Raw genomic sequence first — 18,883 nt, forward strand, 5'->3', positions numbered from 1 at the left:
TTATTCAATCATGCATTGCAATAGAATAAAGAAAAAGGGATCATGATCTTGACTTTTTTCGTGGCTTTTTATTATACAATTATTTCAGGAATAGTTATAGTAGTTTTTGTCATGACATCAAACTTCCATGTGGGCAGATTTCAACTCACTGTGTTAATTGGCTTTTTTCTCAGTTCAACTGCCAAAATGATCTGTCCCTTTGGAACCAATCTATTTCTGGTAAAGCCGTACAAAAGTTCGACCATAGGCATCCAGAGGCGATTAACCTGCATTTGGTTAAGATTATGTCCTAATAGAATATTTACAAGACTTATTATCCTTCAATATACGGCTAAGGCCATTGTAAGCTATTATGGTTTGCTTTGCCAATGCATCATAGAGGGGATATACGATTCCCTGTTCATCACTATTATTTTAAATATAATCGAAATAGAAACAGTGTTTTCGGATTACCTCAAATGCAATATTTTTTTATTTTAATGCGGGCTCCTTAGCTGCCTGGGATATCTTATTTGTGCATTCCTTGTTTCTCCATTTATATAAAGTTCCTCGATTATAATATTGATTTCTCTCGTCAAGGTTGAGAATATGAGATATTAATTAATGCTTGTGATTCCTTTGCATGCCTTTGTTGTAAGGATTTTTAGTCAATAGATGGGCTTATATATGTGAATAATTGTATGTTAAATTAAAGGCTATCAAATTCGGTTAAATCCAATTTAAAGTGATCTAATAAAGTTTCGATTTTTGGGCTTTAATTTATCCAATTAAAGTATGAGTTCTATATATGTAGAGATCCAGCTCAAGTCCTAATTCTATGATAGGTTGAATTAGGTCAAAGGGCATCGCTATATTAATACGGTTATGGTCACCAAATCACATGTATCTTTTGCTCATTCTATTCTGTTTCCCATCGCTAGAGAGAATTACGAGCTGCGTGTAGGTTTGGAAGACTATATCGCAGGATTCAGTTATTGTAAATAACCATGTCCGATTCAGGCACGCTTCCACTATAATTCTTCAATTTCTTGATGATTTAACATAAAGATCCGATGATTTAAAGTAATAAATTATCCTACATTTGTTTCTTTCCTTCTTTTGTCTCACCTTTTGGCTGGGTATGCAGCCATCAATTTATTGGTGCTTTTTGCATGCCCCTCTGCTAGGTTTTCAGCCTCACCATCTTAAGCACGTCGAAGCATTCATTTGTTTCATGATTTCTAGTGCGATAAATTTTATAAAACTTTACCTTCTATTTTTAAGAGGATGGATACACTTTGCTTTCAATCCGTGAGGATGTTACAGAGGGCATATGCATCCTGATCTCGGGTTCATAAAAATGAAGGTATAGTACTTTGGGCAATCTGGATGCATAGGTTGAATCCTTCCTTTTGAGTTTTCCCGTACGGCCTTGCTCCGTTATCCTTCAACTTTCGAGGGTTCATTCCTTATTAGATCTATTAATTGGTGAAATGAATACTGATTTCTTTTGCTGACATCTCGCTAGAAGGAAGTTTTTGTTAATAAGCCAGTCCATTAAGGCATGCCTCACCTCTTCGACCATCTGATATGTCGTTGTCGGTAATCAGTTCATCTCTAAGGACATCTTCAACCATTGTACCATTACACCATTTTGCACCATTTTTTGGTGCAAAGTTCCTCTAACCATTGCATCATTGCACCAAATTTTGGTGCAAAAAATGGTGTAATGAATAGTGTTGCACCAAATGGTGCAATGTCCATTTTGTCTTTATTTTTCATTTTTCAAAGATAATAGTTAAGGATATTTGTGTCATTTTTGTTCTATAATAATAATGATGACGATGATGATGATGATGATAATAATAATAATAATAATTATACTATTAATTATATTATTTCAGTTTATTATTTTTAATAATATAATCAATAATAATTAATGTAATTGTTAATTTAACGTAAAGTTTACATTTAAAGTTCAATTTAATGTAAAGTTTATATTATTAAAGTTTATTATTTTTGTAAATTTAACGTAATTGTTTATCATAAATTAATAATATAATCAATTATTTTTGTCAATTTAACATAATATATAAGACACGTGAATAATTTAGTAATCAATATATTTGTTAATTTAATGATGCTATGACTTAGTAATTTATATAGTTATAAAATAAATAAATAAATAAATTTTTAAAACAAATACATTGTCAAAAATCCAAAGAATGAATAAAATAATAAAGCACTGTTCATTTGGTGTAAATTTTAATGTAATAGTTGGAGAGGAATTTTGATTTGGTGCAAAATTTGGTGCAGTGTTGGAGATGACCTAAATGGTGCAAAATAATTTTCTAAGGACTTTTTTTCTTTTTTCTTTGCACCATTCAATCCTGAGGCTAGTGTAGCTACCCAAATCTTTAAATTGGAAATTGGTACAAAAACAACAACGTTCTTTTTTTTTTCCTTTAACAAAAATTGGGTTAAATAAAACTATTCCTAAAATTTTCTTTTTATTTTGTAGTTTACCCTTACGTTCTATTAAAAGTTCTAAAAATTATAGAAAACAAATGATTTAAGGATGATAACCTTGATTTGTTAAATAACGAAACTAAAACAGAGGATTAAAATGAATGTTAGCGTAGACTAACAAAATTAAATTCAGCAATGTGCAACCCAATGATTAAGCTTAATTGGACAATTTTTTGGATTTATAGTTCTGTGAAAATTTTATTTTCTGAACTTATTCAAGTACAACATAGTAAAATTTCAGAATTTTCAAACATCATTTATGTACTCAAATGAACACTCAAACATGTTAAAAATAAAAAAATTAAAAAGTTGTTTCCGAGTATAGTATACACAGCACACGGAAAAGTGGATAACTTATCCTACCAACCTTTAATTGACTTGATTCCAAAGCCAACGGATAGAGGACTCATGGGGCTTTCAACCTCCACTAAAGTTCATGTAGCTGAAAATTATTATTTACGAGTCTAACGTTTTACCTTAACTTCTTTTGCAACTTTAATTACATGCATACTTAAACCAATTAAAATATGCGAGGAAAAATTCTGTGAGAATACATTCAATTTTATGACTTAATTGCATTACCAAGATCTCTTAAGTATCGAATTAAATAGTCAAACCTCTTTATTAATTTTCAGCTGCGAACCCATGTTATCAAATACAAGTGTTAACGGAAACTTCAAAAAATAAATACATCTAAGAGTAATATTTATATTTATATAAAATAAAATTATATTGATTAGCTAATTTGTGAGACAAAAATTATACTAATAAACTAAAATGTACCCAATGTAAAGGAGATACATATGCAATTGAGATACGGTTTATTTCAGTCATGTTTGGAATAGGAGTATTTATAGATGATATGAGTGTTTTACATGCTTAGTTATGCTTTTAATCTTGATAAATTATGAGTAATTTGAGTGGATTTCTACCTAGTTAATTATGTGAACTTAATGTGAATTGTACGAAAAGATCGAGGTTGAGAGCAATGGATGCAAAAAGTGGTGATTTTGAACTTAATTGAAAATTAATTCAAGCACTTAAAGATCATTCGGGGTTGTAATTATCAATTGGAAGAAATTTTGGATACAATTGGATGAATTCATGAGTTTAAGGATGAAAAAATTGACAACTGAAAAGTTTGGGGACAAAAATGGAAGTTTTTAAATTTGGAGAACCAAATTACAATAAAAGAAAAATGGGCCATGGGTGGCCAGCGAGTTTGCAACCCGGAGTGCTGGATTATTCAGTAAAATAAAATAAATTTATGCTAATATATTATCATGTAATATTACATTTTAAAATTGATAAGTCTTACAATATTTTTCTCACTTCAAAAGTAAAATAAAAATAATTAATAAATTGAATTTTCTAGGAATTTTTATAATTTATTTTTATTTTTTTATTCTGAATTTACTTTTATTGATTTTTTTAAAATTTTTAAAATTATTTTATATTTATATTTTTGATAATTTTACTTAAATGCTCGTTTTCCATGTTTAGAGTGTTTTAGAATTTTCATTGAAAATGCTCAAAACATCAAAAATGCATTTTGAGTTTCATGTTATAAGTTTGTGCTGATTTTCGAAAATATATTTTTAGAAATACTAGATTAAACATAGTTTCAGTGTTTTACAAACTAAAAACAGCTTGAAAACATACACTTGACTCGGGGGTTTACTTTTTAATTATGAGATGTTCATGAATACATGATATATAAAAGGGAAAATTTCACATACAAGAGATTAAGTATAGGGCATTTCGAAAATAAGAAAATAAGTATCATATTTCAAAAATCAGAAATTAGCCTAAAAATAAATACAAATATTAATATAATTTGATATGGAAAACAATCCCGAGCAAAGAGCCGTAATATCAGAATTCTCCTAAAAAGATTAATTCATCTTTCAATCTAATTTCAATAGCCAGAAGATCTGAAAATACATCCAATTACGACCGGCTCTTGCGGAATTGATGGTGAAATCGAATTCTGGTCACAAATTGCAGTCGCGGGTCGTACGAGATCGGCTCGAACAGTCACTAAAAACATTAATCAGGCATGTAATTAAATTGATCAGGTGTGTAATTGCGATTTATTCATTATAATTTGTCATTTTTTCACGCTAGACAAGCTTCGATTGATCAGAAATATGATTTTTGACAGAACTCTGATCATGAATAACGGACATTGCCGTTCGAAACTGTTGTGACCGTTATGGAAAACATGTGACCCTGGATGCAAGATATAACCTCATGCATTCAGTATATATGGGTGTTTGTGTCTCGAAATGTGTGAAATGTTTGAATCCGTGTATTATGATACTGATGCTCTTGTTCGAATCTAATCATATGCGACAGACCTATACTTAGTTACTGTGACTGATTATTGCATGTAATTGTAACACATTGAATACATGTGACCTGCATGTATTCAATGTGTGACCATGACATTCAAGATACCACATGCGTTTGCTTTGACCTGTGATCATTTAACAGAATTGTGACCGACATGCAATTAACTGTAACCAATATACAAAGACTTAAATGTCACATGTGACCTCTCGTAAAAAAAATCTGGGAAATAAAACTATGTGACTTGCATGTTTTCAATACGTGACAATGATAATTGAGATTCAATATATGTTTATTGTGATATTTGACCATTAATTTAATTTTGACCCATTTGCAATTAGATTTAACATATATTTGGATGTTAGGCTGATCATGTATTTGCTAATTTTGCAGAAAATGGGGTTAATTCACGTGTGTCTGTTGAATGGATCACAAGTGTCACTGGTTTTAATTGATCGTAGTTGCGGGTATTTGAGGCTTGTCGACACAGTTATGAAAGAGTTTAGCTTTGACCCTGCAAAAGTTGCTGTGACAATGAAGTATGTCTTGAACAGTGATCTGCCTCCAGTAGCAATCAAAAGTGATGAGAACGTCTTATCTTACATGGTTTTAAAGGATATGAGTCGTGACCCTGCGAAATATCCAATTCACATCGAGGTGACAACTGCGGATATCGAAAAACAGCCTATTGCTCTATCAGTTGATGTTCAATCAAACGAACACTAGTTTTCATTAACAAATATGTCATCAGACATATGTGGAGCAATAATGGATCCATCTAGTGACAATCTTGAGCATGAGGTCACAGTTGTGGCGGTGGCAGATGCTAGGGTGGTAGAGGAAGGAAGAGTCTTCCGTAACAAGGAGATAATGAAATTGAGCTTGTCGTTTTATGCAATCCAGAACATGTTTGAGTACGTGGTTGTTCGGTCCGATAAGAAAGACTATCTTGTAAAATGTTCACGTGATGAGTGTAATTGGATATGTAGAGCATCGAAGCTAGCCAAAACAGATATGTTTAAAATCAGACACATTGCAGAAGGTCACATATGTGCTTCAAACATCATACTCAGTACTCATAGGCAAGTAACAAAGACGATTGTGTCAACTTGCATTAAGTATAAGTACACATCATCGCGCACAATATACACACCGAATGATATACGCAACGACGTGCTGCATACATACGGAGTATCTTTGAATTATGTCCAAGCTTGGCGATCTCGAGAGGAAACTCTGAAAGTGCTTAGGGGTGATCCAACTGATTCATTCAATAAGATACCAGCCTTTTTTCTGTGCTACAACAAACAAATCCTGGATCAGTCACATGTCTAGAAATTGATGGTCAAATAGGTTTAAATATTGCTTCATGGCACTAGGTGCATCTATACGGGGATGGAAACATTGTAGGCCAGTTGTTGTGGTTGATGACACCTATCTAAATGGACACTATGTTATCTAAATGGACACTATGTTGGCACCTTATTCACGGCATGTACACAAGATGCAAATAACAGCATTTATGTACTTGCTTTCGGGATTGGGGATAACGAGAATGACAGCTCCTGGACATGGTTTTTTAGACAGTTAAGAAAAGCATATGGGGATAGAGACAGTTTGTGCTTCGTGTCGGATCGTCACAACAGCATCAAAAAGGCGATTGAAAACGTGTATCCGGGAGCATGTCACGGGATATGTTCTTACCATCTACTACAAAATCTAAAATCACGGTATGGGAGATCAGGACAAAACATAACACAAGCATTCAATGCAGCTGTTCGTGCCTACACACTATTGGAATATGAATATTACATGCAACAACTCGGCTCGATTAATCAGAAGATAAGGGGTTATCTGGTACTATACTATATGTTGTCCTATGATGATATTCACATAAATACGTTTTACATGGTACTGTACGCTATATGATACACATTTCCATGGTTTTGTTTTGTAGGACGAAGTTGGACCTGAGAGATGGTCACATTTCCACATGCCTTCAAACCGGTATTCTACAATGACATCGAATATTGTGGAGTCGGTTAATGCGGTCACAAAGTCTGCCAAGAACTACCCTATTCTAACTTTGTTGGAGTCATTGAGACAAATTCTACAATCTTGGTTCTGTAGACACAAGGAGGATGCCCAAGGCACTTTTACAACCTTGTCAATCAAGTATGAGAAGAAGATGAGGAATATGAGTACAGATATGAGAAACTTGAGGGTAAGCTTGATTACTGTGACCTAATCTATAATCTGTGACTTACCGGATCTGATCTGTGACATGTGCTGTGACTTCTGTTGTGATCTGTACCGTTGTGTTTCAGTAATATTTGTACAATATTATATAGAACTACATGACATGCAATTTCATCTGTGTCCTACTTTTTAATTACGTGACTTGTTATGCCTATAACTTGAGTCTATATCTGTAGGTTTCACCTATTAATCAGGCAATGTTCTCAGTTAGCGGTGAAAGTTCCTCCTTCGTTGTTGATATAGAAAACCGAACATGCACATGTAGGATTCTTCAAGTTGATCAACTACCTTGTCCACATGCTTTGGCTGTGTTTGCGAGTATGAAGATGGATCCATATGAATACTGCTCCTACTACTACACAAGTGAAGCGTTCAGAAATACATACCAAGAAACCATTTTTTCGGTAGGAAATCCAGTTGAATGGACAGTGCCAAATGATGTCCATGACATAGTTGTAATTGCACCTAATCAAAAGCGAAGTTGTGAAAGGCCTACTGAGAAGAGATTCAAAGCAGCGTACGAGGAAAACATAACCGTCAAATGTGGTCGGTGTGGTGAAAATGGTCACAATCGTAGAACATGCAGCAGCTTAGTTCCGTTGAGTCAAAGCAACAAGAATAAAGAGAGGAAGAGGATAAAAACTGGAAATGCACATTGATAAAATTTTTATAATTCCATTGTTTTTTTCATTCATTGATTTTTTGTAAACGTAGGATGCAAAACATTGGATGACACAAATTAATGATCTGTGATCATTCTACAATAACATGTGACTAGTATGCGTTAATTATGATCATTATTAATGACATGTGACCAGAATGCAGTGACTTGTGACCAATATAAATGATCTGTGACCAGAATTCAGTGACCTGTGAGCCCTGTGCAATCAACTGTGAATTTATGAAATCATCTGTGACTAGATGTCAATGAGTTGTGACCAATATGCAGAGATCTGTGACCATTTATTGTGACCAACAAAAGATGACCAGTGACATATTGCAAAGACTCTGCAAAATGGAAGTGGTTCAGCTGTGACAAATGTATGAAATGATCTGTAACAAATCTTCAATAACCTGTGACCAGATTGGATTGACTTTTAATAATTCTTCATGACCTGTGACCAATATACTGTGACCTGTGACCAGGGTGCAGTGACCTGTGACAATGGGAATTGACCTGTGACCAAATTACACAAACCAATGACCTTTGGAACTGCAGATAATCCTAGAAACTGGTGACCTGTGATAATCCTAAAAACTGCAGGTAACCTATGACCTGTGACCTGTGACAATAAGAATTGACCTGTGACCAAATTACACAAACCAGTGACCTTTGGAACTGCAGATAATCCTAGAAACTGGTGACCTGTGATAATCCTAAAAACTGCAAGTAACCTGTGACCAGGGTGCAATGACCTGTGACAATGGGAATTGACCTGTGACCAAATTACACAAACCAGTGACCTTGGAACTGCAGATAATCCTAGAAACTGGTGACCTGTGATAATCCTAAAAACTGTAGGTAACCATTAAATTTTGAGACTTTGTCCTCGATACGGTGTCAATATAGCAAAATATGATATATAGTGAAACTTGTAGTAAAGTCCCCAAACATTAATGAACTTTTTGATATAAACAGACAAAAGTAATAACTGCGTTGTCATTACAAACGAATTTCCAAAACACGAGACAATGTTTCCTGCTATTACAACATGTTACTTCTAAATTGCACTATCACTCTAAAACAATGCTTTCCCCACCAGTAGGCTACACCGGCTTTCTAGTCTTCCCAATTTCACGATATTTGAACAACAGTGAAGCTACATCCAACCGAGCTCTCCCCGCATCAAACTTCATTGGCATGGATCCTATATCGTCATGTAGCATGTACTCCGCGTACTTGACTACGTAAATGCCACAATCATGTCTAGGAACACAAAAAATAGAATATTAGCTATGAAATCCAGCAAGTTATAATATGTTTAACTGTTAGTGGAGGGAAAAAAAAACTTGCCCATTTTTCTGTTGGGGAAGAGAGAAATCAAAATCCATATTCAACTCCATGGAATCTTTTTTCCATATTCCAACAGATTTCATAAGATGCGGAAGCATGCTGACAAAGGGTTCAATTCCAGTACGGACTTTGATATCATTGTATGTCTTCCTGGACGAATTCAATAAACGCAACGTATGTGCCTTTATGTCCAACACTCCAAGCATCCAATGTGCTTTGTTGGTAGGTAGAAGTGGGATAAACACAAGGTCAACTTCAGCCCATGGAGTGCTCGATGGAATTCGCGCACCGGTAATATCGTTAATCAGTCTATCATCCGTGACAAGAACATTTGCATCATCCTTGAAACTAGGATACATGTGCTTTAGGTTGGCCTGGAACAACGAGTCCGTTGTGGTAGCTACAAACTTGAAATCTCTCGCACTTCTTGCCAGTTGACGTATATAATAGAAGCACACGTCCATATGCTATAGAGATGAAAGTACAATAAACAATTTAGAAACCATGTATACACCAGAAAACACGATGCAATAAGCTGTTAATTTGATGTGTGACTCGGCTAGAATGTGATCACTACAATCTGTAGTTAGTGACCACTCCATAACTGAACCGGACGTAATAAAGACATGTGTGCTATACTGATGCACCTGCAGATATGTGTTCTCATGTGCAGCACGGATTGTGACCTACTGTTCGTGTGATTTGTGACCCAGGCATCAGCTGTGACCTACTGTTCGCGTGATCTGTGACCTACACATCATCTGTGACCTACTGCTCGTGTGATCTGTGACCCATGCTCTGTGTGACTAGTATACAAAAAACTGTGACTAATGTGACCTGTACTGTAACATACCCTTTAGAACTTTTACTTTTGTGTAGTGACTTACCGAACTAGTCAACGACACCTCCCTGGATACAAGTTCGTACCACCATGTCTTGTTTCCCACCAAGTACTAACCGATGGAAAAAGGTGGACGGATGACATCATCTTTATCATTGAACTTCTTCCTGCAAACGAGAAGAACGGATCATTATTTGGAACATTATGAAAATAGGACAACAATTTCGTACTTGTTATGCGGTTTGTATCCTCTTTGAAACCAATTTTGAAAATCAGCAACATCTGCATCTTGTACATTCTGATTGTAGTGTTCAAAGACCACTACATTTCCTGAAGATTTCATTTGTTTCATTTTGTCGACAACATAAGGGGACTGAAGGGCTTTAGCTGGCTTCACCGGCAATCCAGAACTTGGTGCAGCCTCAGGTGAGTGCTGCGTAGTAAAATGTGTTCTTTAATATGTGACATGCATTAATCACCAAAAATACATCGATATTTGGATACCTCTTGCTGAAAACATTTCGTGTCCTTCAAAACATCGGCTATGACCGATTCAACTTGCCTGTCAACTTCCTTTGATGCTTTTGCAACAATCTGGCTTGGTTGTGTGAATCCAAGACCGAGATCAAAAGATGGAGGTTCAATAGAACATGGGAATTCAACTGCACACACAGAATCAACCTTCGCCTTGCCTTTCGAATCAACACTTCGTTCGACTTTTGCAGCCTGAAAATTAGAACAAAAATGCATTTGATGAGAAGTGTATATCAAACGGTTTGGGGTAAACAGACAAGTAAGAGGCAGTCACAGTTGGGGTACTGACTTCGCATGTTGGTCCAGATCCTACAACAATTTCTTGTCCTGCGTTCTCTCTGAATTTTTTCATAATTTCTTCCATTGAAGTAGATATCAATGTAGTCACAGAATCAGACATACACTGCATGTGTGCTTTGATGTCCAACATGTCAGTACGAATTTCACCTTGCATACGAACTAGCAGATTCAGTTTCCTTTGCTGATCAGACTTTAAAGAAGACACCTGTGACTGCATTGACTTGAGCTGTTTGCTTAGCAACCGATTCTCAGACTTTAGATCAGATATCTGCCCTTTGAAATAATTCTTCAATTCGTTGACCACCTGCATCACATGAATACCTATAATCAGTAAAATTATGATGATGAAATATGACATTGATCTGTGATCAGCAGTGACATGTGTATTGGTATGTGACCCAGTCACCGAAACGTGTGACCTGAATTTTTATGTGACCAAATGGACTTGTGACATGATAGATGAAATTGGAAGAGCTTACATCTTTTGACGGCATATCCTCTGAATCAGTGGTGTCATCTGATTTAAACTCCCCAGTTGGAGAATCTTCATGGATTGATGTCCCCTTCCAACTGGGTGGTGCGTCAACAAAGTCATCATCATCAATGGGGAGATCAGAGTGTCCCAATCGTCCATCGGTTATCAAAAGCATGGGAGTAGATTGTTTCATTCCTGGATTACTTGGTTTTGTACTAGTCCCAGCACGATGATCTGATCGGTGTATGCTACCACCCTTTCTCTTCTCCCCATGTGACCGATTGGGTAGGATAGGTTTCTCATACTGCACCTGACTCATGTATGGCATTGCCAATTCAGCTGGTGGGGGTTCCAGGTCATATATTTCCAACTGCCATTTATATCACAACAAAAAGTGCAATGTCAACAACCAAAAATTATGTATGAACAAACAGATATAGCTTTGCACATCACACATATTCAATTTGTTTGCATTAATTGTGATATAACAAGAGCAAATGGCGCCGTGAAAATGTCTGTGACCTAGTATGAAATGATCTATGACATAATGAGTAAATCTGTGACTTCGAGAATGCAATTTGTGACTTGACGAAAATATATTTGTGACCTAAGAAATATGATCTGGAACATGAGAAAAATGTGCCAGTTTAATATTTTGAAACCAGAACTGCTGCATCGGTGGTCACTTACGTCGGGATTGGAGAAGCATTCAGGTCCCTCAAGCTTCGCAGCCGAAGGGTGATCATCAGCCATCCAGTTCATTATCCTGGGGTACACTCTGGAAATCCTTCTCGCAGTGTATCCATGGAGACTGGGTATTGTCTCGTAAATCCACACTTGAAAGGCTACAAGCATGCCTCTGAGTCTGTAATATGTTGATCTCTTACTCAACCCCTCCCTCAATGAATTTACTAGTTTGTCAAACAGCGACTTACCCCATGGAAACACATTCATTGCACTAAAATCTTCAACTAGTATAAATAAGAAGTGCTCCACAGCCTTCTTGTAGTCTCTCGGATGTAGATAAGATGTTATGAAATACAATGCACCTAGCATGGCAACATCCTCATCCGGAATGTCAGTAGAACCAAAAAATGCGTCCTTGATATTTTCATGAGTAACATTTTTCAACCTTAAAAAATACAAATTTTTCAATCGTGATGGAGTCTTCTCCATCCTACTTGTGTTATCATCGCCGACATATCTCAAACTAGTCACCAAACAAAATTCTGAAATTGAGAACCGCACGAATCTTCCAGCTATGTTGAACCACAACTCACTCTCATTAGGTTTTTGCACTTGTCTCAGAAGAAAATAGTGTATCAGCTGCGATTGGATAACAATTTCCTCGCATTGCAGGAAGTGAGCGAAACACGTATTCTGAAGGATTCGACGTTGGGCTTCATTGAGATTGTTTTTGAAGTTCGACACCACACCTTTGACGGGGGTAATTGTAATTTTACCCGGAAACCAACTCTTCTCGGGTATAATGTATCTCCAGGCCTGCAACAACGATCACAATAAAACTCATCATTTTGGTCACAGGTGAAAATCTAGGTAGTCACAAACATCAACATATAGGTCACAGATCCCCTTCAGCAAAAAAGAAATCAACAACACCCATACAGAACGACACAATAGCGTTCCATAATTCACAAATGAACAACCACTTTTGAAAAAAACATTAAAAACCCTTACTACAATCAGGCATTTCGATTACAAATTCAACACAACATACATCACAAATTCAAAAATACTTCATCAATACACATTACCCATCAATTAAAATGAAGATAGGTATACTCGAAATAAGTGAACAATTGAAAAATATCAAAAACCACCTTCTTCGACGACTGTTTTCCGACCGAACTTCTGGATTTTTGTTTTTTAGAGGATGATTCCTTCTGCACTTCATCCAACTTCCTTTTAACTCTTCTTCCTGACTCGTGGATTCCAATTTTCTCCCCACGTTTCCCACTGCTTGAACGAGTCATCGTTGAAGTTTTAGAATACTTCGGGTAAACCGTGAACACAGCTTTGGGAAGGAATGTAAAAATTATGTGACCGACAGTAAAAGAAGTTGATCAGGGAATCGCCGGAGAACGACAGTGATGAACGACCGATTGGATGAACACGGTTAGAATGAACACGGTTTAATCGAAAAATGGGATACGTGAGGGACGTGGTTATGGAAATGACGGTTTTATGGAAATGACGTGTTTAAAGAAAATACAGTTTCTAAATTTTTGAATTACGTGATTTTAGGTAGAGATAGCTATTAAATAATTTTAAATTAATTAGAAAATGAAAAAAAAAATCTGATTACAGAAATGTGAAACTTCCACTCTTATTTAGGAAATATGAATTTATAAAATATGGATTTGTGTAATAACCACTATATAAAATAGTTAACGAGGGACTTGCCTTAATATTTGGGCCTAATGCTTCACTAACTTGCACCAATTGAGCCCATTGTCATCATTATGTACAAAGCAGAGGCTAAACACAGAAGCAGAGATGGAAAGATGAGAAGGGGGAATAGAAAAGAAACAAAAAGAGGAAGAGAGAGAGATGTTAAAGCTTGAATTTCATTGTTTCATCTCTTTATTTTCTTCAAAAGTTAAAGAAGTAAAATTTTAAGGAATGATTATGCTAATTTTTAAGAATTTAATTTGCTGGTTTAATATTGAGAGATGCTACACTACCAGATTCATTTGTACAGACTATGTACAGGTAAGTGGGTGTGGTATTATTTGTACTATTTTTTAATTATGTGGGACCCATCCTATTGTGAGTAATCTGTACAAATTCTGGAGGAATCAATCTGGTAGAATAAATTTTTCCTTTAATATTTAGATTGAGAACAAGAGTACCGTAACGACCCAAATTTTAAGATTTAAGTCGCTACCAAATTTATCCATTTCAACGCATGAAATTAATGAGTGCACTTTAATTAATAGAAGAAACTCACAACCAAATAAAATATATTCCAGATAAATGCTAAAAATCATGCATATCACATTCATTAGACAAATAATAAAATGTTAATTCTACTAATGTAGCTTGACACAGATTAAAATCTTAAACCCAATAAATCATGTCTCAAATTTCTAAATAAAAATCCTTATGAAATAAATTAAGATAATGCTGAAATTAAAAATGTCTCGTTATACTGGATTATTTTATTTGAATCTCATAGATCTTGGCATCATGACTGCACCTCATCGTTGCTAATCAACCCGTTCTAACCTGTGAGGAGTAGAAAAATAGTGAGTACATAGGAATATTCAGTAGGACACGAGAAAAATGGTGCATCCCGAATAAAAATATTTAAACCATGCATCAAAAATATCATACCGTCATCATATCTTTAGGGATTGGTAAGAGCTCAAAACATATCACATCTTTGGTACCGAATGACCATATTATACTTATTATATCATATCTTTAACTTCATAAGTATAATAATTCGAGAACATGGAAAAATAATTTAAATAGGATAAAAACAATCACACCTCGTTATCCCACCTCGTTAGATCAAATGAATTTTTTGGAAAAGAAAAATATGATTGCATGTTCCAAATCCTTTTCTCAAAATCTGCACCTTGATGAATACGGGTACATGTACGCTTTGAAAATAATTTCAAATGGATGGAAATTATCTTCATGTTTTCTAACTTCACAATAAACAAATAGTATGATTTGGTTTTACTAAAAGAAAATAATGATGGAGGAAATTTTGATGTAAAACTTTGATTAATCTAATGACATATTTATAGTATGGACCAACAATTGAATCCTCATTGATTTAGACTTAGTTTTAAAGTTTATCCTAATCAAATTGGATTTGAGATTAACTACAAGAATTGTATTAATTATCAATAATTGATTTGCCGTTACTTATCAACATAATTTGGATTAGCTTCATAAATAATCCTGCAATAGAATTTTAGAAAAAGGAAACGAAAAAGAATAAAGAATGACTTAGGGGATATAGAAAATAAATCTATGTTGATTTAATTAGGATTAATATTACTTTGTCACAATCCAATTAAGATTAAAAGTAAACTTATCAAAATATGATAAATAATTATCTTACACGGCTGCCAAAATTTCTAAATCCTTAACGAACTCACTTAATAATTAAATTCTTTCAAACTTTAATAACTTGTGCTTAACTTATTCGAAATAACTGTTTTTTTGAGTCCATGACATGTATTTTTGAACATTCGAAAACGAGTTCTATGTATTAAATGACAGAGAACACATGGGGAAGTTTGGTCCTAACAGTGATGAGGGAGTATTCGTTGGTTAAATATATGATTGAAGCACTCGGTGATGAATCTTGAGTACTACTAGCAATGTAGGAAGAATTAGTTCAATTTGAGCAATCGTTCATCTGATAACTCAAGTACACATTAATTGTAACTCAAATATATGTTTATGACATAGTATTTGGATCCACATCGAAAACAAAATTCAGGGAGTTTGTTAATCTTAAGCAAAATGAGTTCAAAATGAGTATGATTGACGAATTGAATTATTTCATGTGTTTGTAGGTTAAGCAGGTTGATGCAGGTATCTTAATGGTACAAACTAAGTATGCAAAGATTCTAGTGAAAAAATTAGCTTGGAAAACACCAAGAAATTTAGCTTGGACTTTCCCTTCCGGATTTACCATGTTATATGTAGTATTCATACTTGTTAATTTCCGTAATTGAGTAAATCACATAGAATACTAGAATTATTCTACACACTTAACTAGCTTTAAATATTTACAGTATAGAAGAGCCATTGAGAATCCTGGATAGAAAGGTGCAAGTTCAATGAAACAAGACAATTTTACTTGTAACGATCCTTCGGAGAAAATCAGGTAATAGACGAGGCTAGGGAGAGCATGATGATCATATGCATGTTCAATATCCTCATATGTTCATAGCCTAGCAAGATGCCAAATGAATTTCGAGGACAAAATTCTTTAAAGGAGGTAAGATTGTTACAACTGTTTTATGTAGTCAAAAAATTTCTTGAGGTTTATTTTATAATTGAAAGTAGTTAAGGGTTTATGATAATAAAATAGGAATTTGGGCATTTAGTTTTAAACTATGGGAAGTTCCTGATTAAATGTTATATAAAATAAAAAATGAGGAATTTACCTTGCAATTTGGACTTAATGTCCACTAACTAGCAAAAATTATGCCCATTTTCTTCATTTCGTACAAAGGGAATGCTGATAAAATGGGGTGGGGAAGGGAGAATAGAGAAGATCGAAAAAGGAAGAAAAAAGAAAGGTAGGTTCGGCAGTTAGAGCTTGAGTTTCATTCTTTCATCTCTCTATTCTCTTCAAGAGGTAAAGAAGTAAAATTTTAAGAAAAGATTGTACTAATTTTTCTGGGGTTTTAATTTGTTGGTTTAATTTCCAGATTGATGATAAGGGTACAATTTCAAGCCAAACTTCTTGATTTGTGAATGCTATTTACATCGAGGTAAGCAATAATATTTTGATCAAACTCTAGTGTTTCTAATTAGGGTCTGTTTGATTACAAATATGGAATTTGGGTGAAAAGAAAAAAAATTTCAGGAAATTGAATTGTCTAAAAATTATTTTCCTGGGAATTGTCAATTTTTGTGTTTGATTGATATAATCTTTCACGTGGAAAATGTTGTTATAAAAGTAGTTTTTAGAGTTCGTTTGGCTTTGTTTTATATAAAAATGTCAATTAAAATGATCAAATTCACTGGTATTGGGGATAGAATTTGTTTCCATTGCGAATAATAATAATAATAAGAAAAACATTTTTTGGGTGTTCGTTTGGCTTTATTTTACATGAAAATTATCAATTTAAGGGAAATATTTTTTTTCAATAATTCTTAGAATTTGTTTTCATTGCCAAAAAAAAAAAAAAAAAAAAACCGGGAAAATGAATTCTCACCATTTTCCTCCAAAATATGAAAAATGTCTATGTGGCATGAAAATGTGGAAAATGAATTTCAAGGAAATTTTTGCCAATCAAACACCCAAAAATTGAAAAGATGAAATGCAATTCCATTTTTCATGGAATTTCCTACCTATCAAACAAGGCCTGAGTTACTCAATTTAATGAAAGAGTTACTTTAGTAAAAACATATTTTTAGTTAAAAGGAAGAAACGTATGAGTTATGCTATGCAAACTTGTTTTCAGTTCGAAGTCCAAACGTCACTTGAGGAACTACACTAAACTAGAAAGAGAAAACTTTACCTTTTTAGGCTTAGCCTTTTAGATGAATTGCAGTAGCTGATCAGGCTATTGTAGACATGATAACAATTTCTCTTCTCTATTTGACATATTTTTTTAGATCGAGTTCCTATAATTGTTTGAATAATATATATTACTACTTCACCCATCAAGATAGGCTTGCTTTCTTTTATTGTTTGTCCCAAATTATAAGTCACTTTTCTTAAGAGTATAACAGAGTTTTTAATTTTCTAATATGTCACTGTTTAATGTTTCTTGTTATCAATAAATATGAATTATTTCTTTTTAAACCATTATTTCATGTTACTAAAATTGATTTTATAAATAAGCATTCTTTTTAAAGTTACATTTAATTCAGTTAAATCATTTCATTGTACACTATATCAGTACAAATGTTTCAGTGTATCTAATGTTATTTCTCAAAACTATTAGAAAATATCTATGTAGTTTTACCCTACTATGTACTTGTGTGAATGTGTATCTAAATTATATGACCCTACATAGTTATTTTACCCGCTTTGTACTGGTATGAATGTGTTTCTATTATGATAATTTTTTCAATTCTACACCATTGTGAATATATTTCTATAGTGTGTGACAAGAATATAGCCTTTGCGCAGCTTTGTTGCATGATTAGAATTACTGAATTTTTGAATTATGGAATTACAGAATTCCAAATTATAATATATGAATAACTTTGCCTAATACATCGATATTAGTTGATACATGGGTATGCTTATTCCAGGTACCTTTTGGTGTGATTTTTTTAATGTTATTACTGTTTATCAAATTTCAGATTACAGAAATTAGTTTATTTTGTGTACAAAATAATGATTTTAGCTCGTAGTATTGCAAAATGATAGTTTTTAACAGATTTTCATTCATATCAAATTGCTTATGTTCAAAATATTTTACAATTGCTATTTAGAATAAAGAGTAAAGGACTTTATGATTCCGACATATTTCAGTATTAAAAGAAATTATCAAAATTAGAATTTAATGTTATAATAGAATAAGTAAAACTTTTTTAATAAATATATATGTATGAGAAAAGTGCACTTGTTTACGTACTATTTTCTCACTGAGTTACAAGCTCATATATTTTGTTACCCTTTTTTCTTATATTATAGTAGCTACGTTGAGAAACTTTAGAACTTGTCGATCCACTGAGTTGAGCCACATATCATTATTAGTTATATAACTCATTTTGTTAGTTTATATTTCATTTCAATTGCATACTTATCATGTTGGATAATTATTATTATTATTTTTTAATGCATTAAACCGTATTAGTATCATGGGCTCTCTAAATAATTTGTATATTTAGTACATTTAAGGGCTTTGCTTGTAAATAATAGTAATTA

At 33.7% G+C, this 18,883-nt stretch overlaps 1 protein-coding gene across 1 annotated transcript; it reads left to right on the top strand.

Moving 5' to 3' along the window:
• Nucleotides 1–5,628: 5,628 nt before the first annotated feature.
• LOC111371944 lies at nucleotides 5,629–7,778 on the top strand. The gene is made up of 5 exons (XM_022994091.1): nucleotides 5,629–6,155; nucleotides 6,240–6,266; nucleotides 6,378–6,717; nucleotides 6,818–7,084; nucleotides 7,296–7,778. Exons 1-5 carry the CDS (start codon nucleotides 5,629–5,631, stop codon nucleotides 7,776–7,778), a joined length of 1,644 nt encoding a protein of 547 aa, XP_022849859.1.
• Nucleotides 7,779–18,883: the final 11,105 nt, after the last annotated feature.

The sequence above is a fragment of the Olea europaea genome, chromosome 23 (genome assembly GCF_002742605.1).
Source record: "Olea europaea var. sylvestris chromosome 23, O_europaea_v1, whole genome shotgun sequence".
Taxonomy (NCBI): Eukaryota; Viridiplantae; Streptophyta; class Magnoliopsida; order Lamiales; family Oleaceae; genus Olea; species Olea europaea.

Bases quoted from the DNA above. Each gene is read 5' to 3' on its own strand.
- LOC111371944 (XM_022994091.1), top strand. From the start codon at position 5,629: ATGGATCCATCTAGTGACAATCTTGAGCATGAGGTCACAGTTGTGGCG. The intron at 6,718-6,817 runs GTACTATACTAT...TTTGTTTTGTAG, and splicing joins AGAAGATAAGGGGTTATCTG to GACGAAGTTGGACCTGAGAG. The intron at 7,085-7,295 runs GTAAGCTTGATT...CTATATCTGTAG, and splicing joins CAGATATGAGAAACTTGAGG to GTTTCACCTATTAATCAGGC.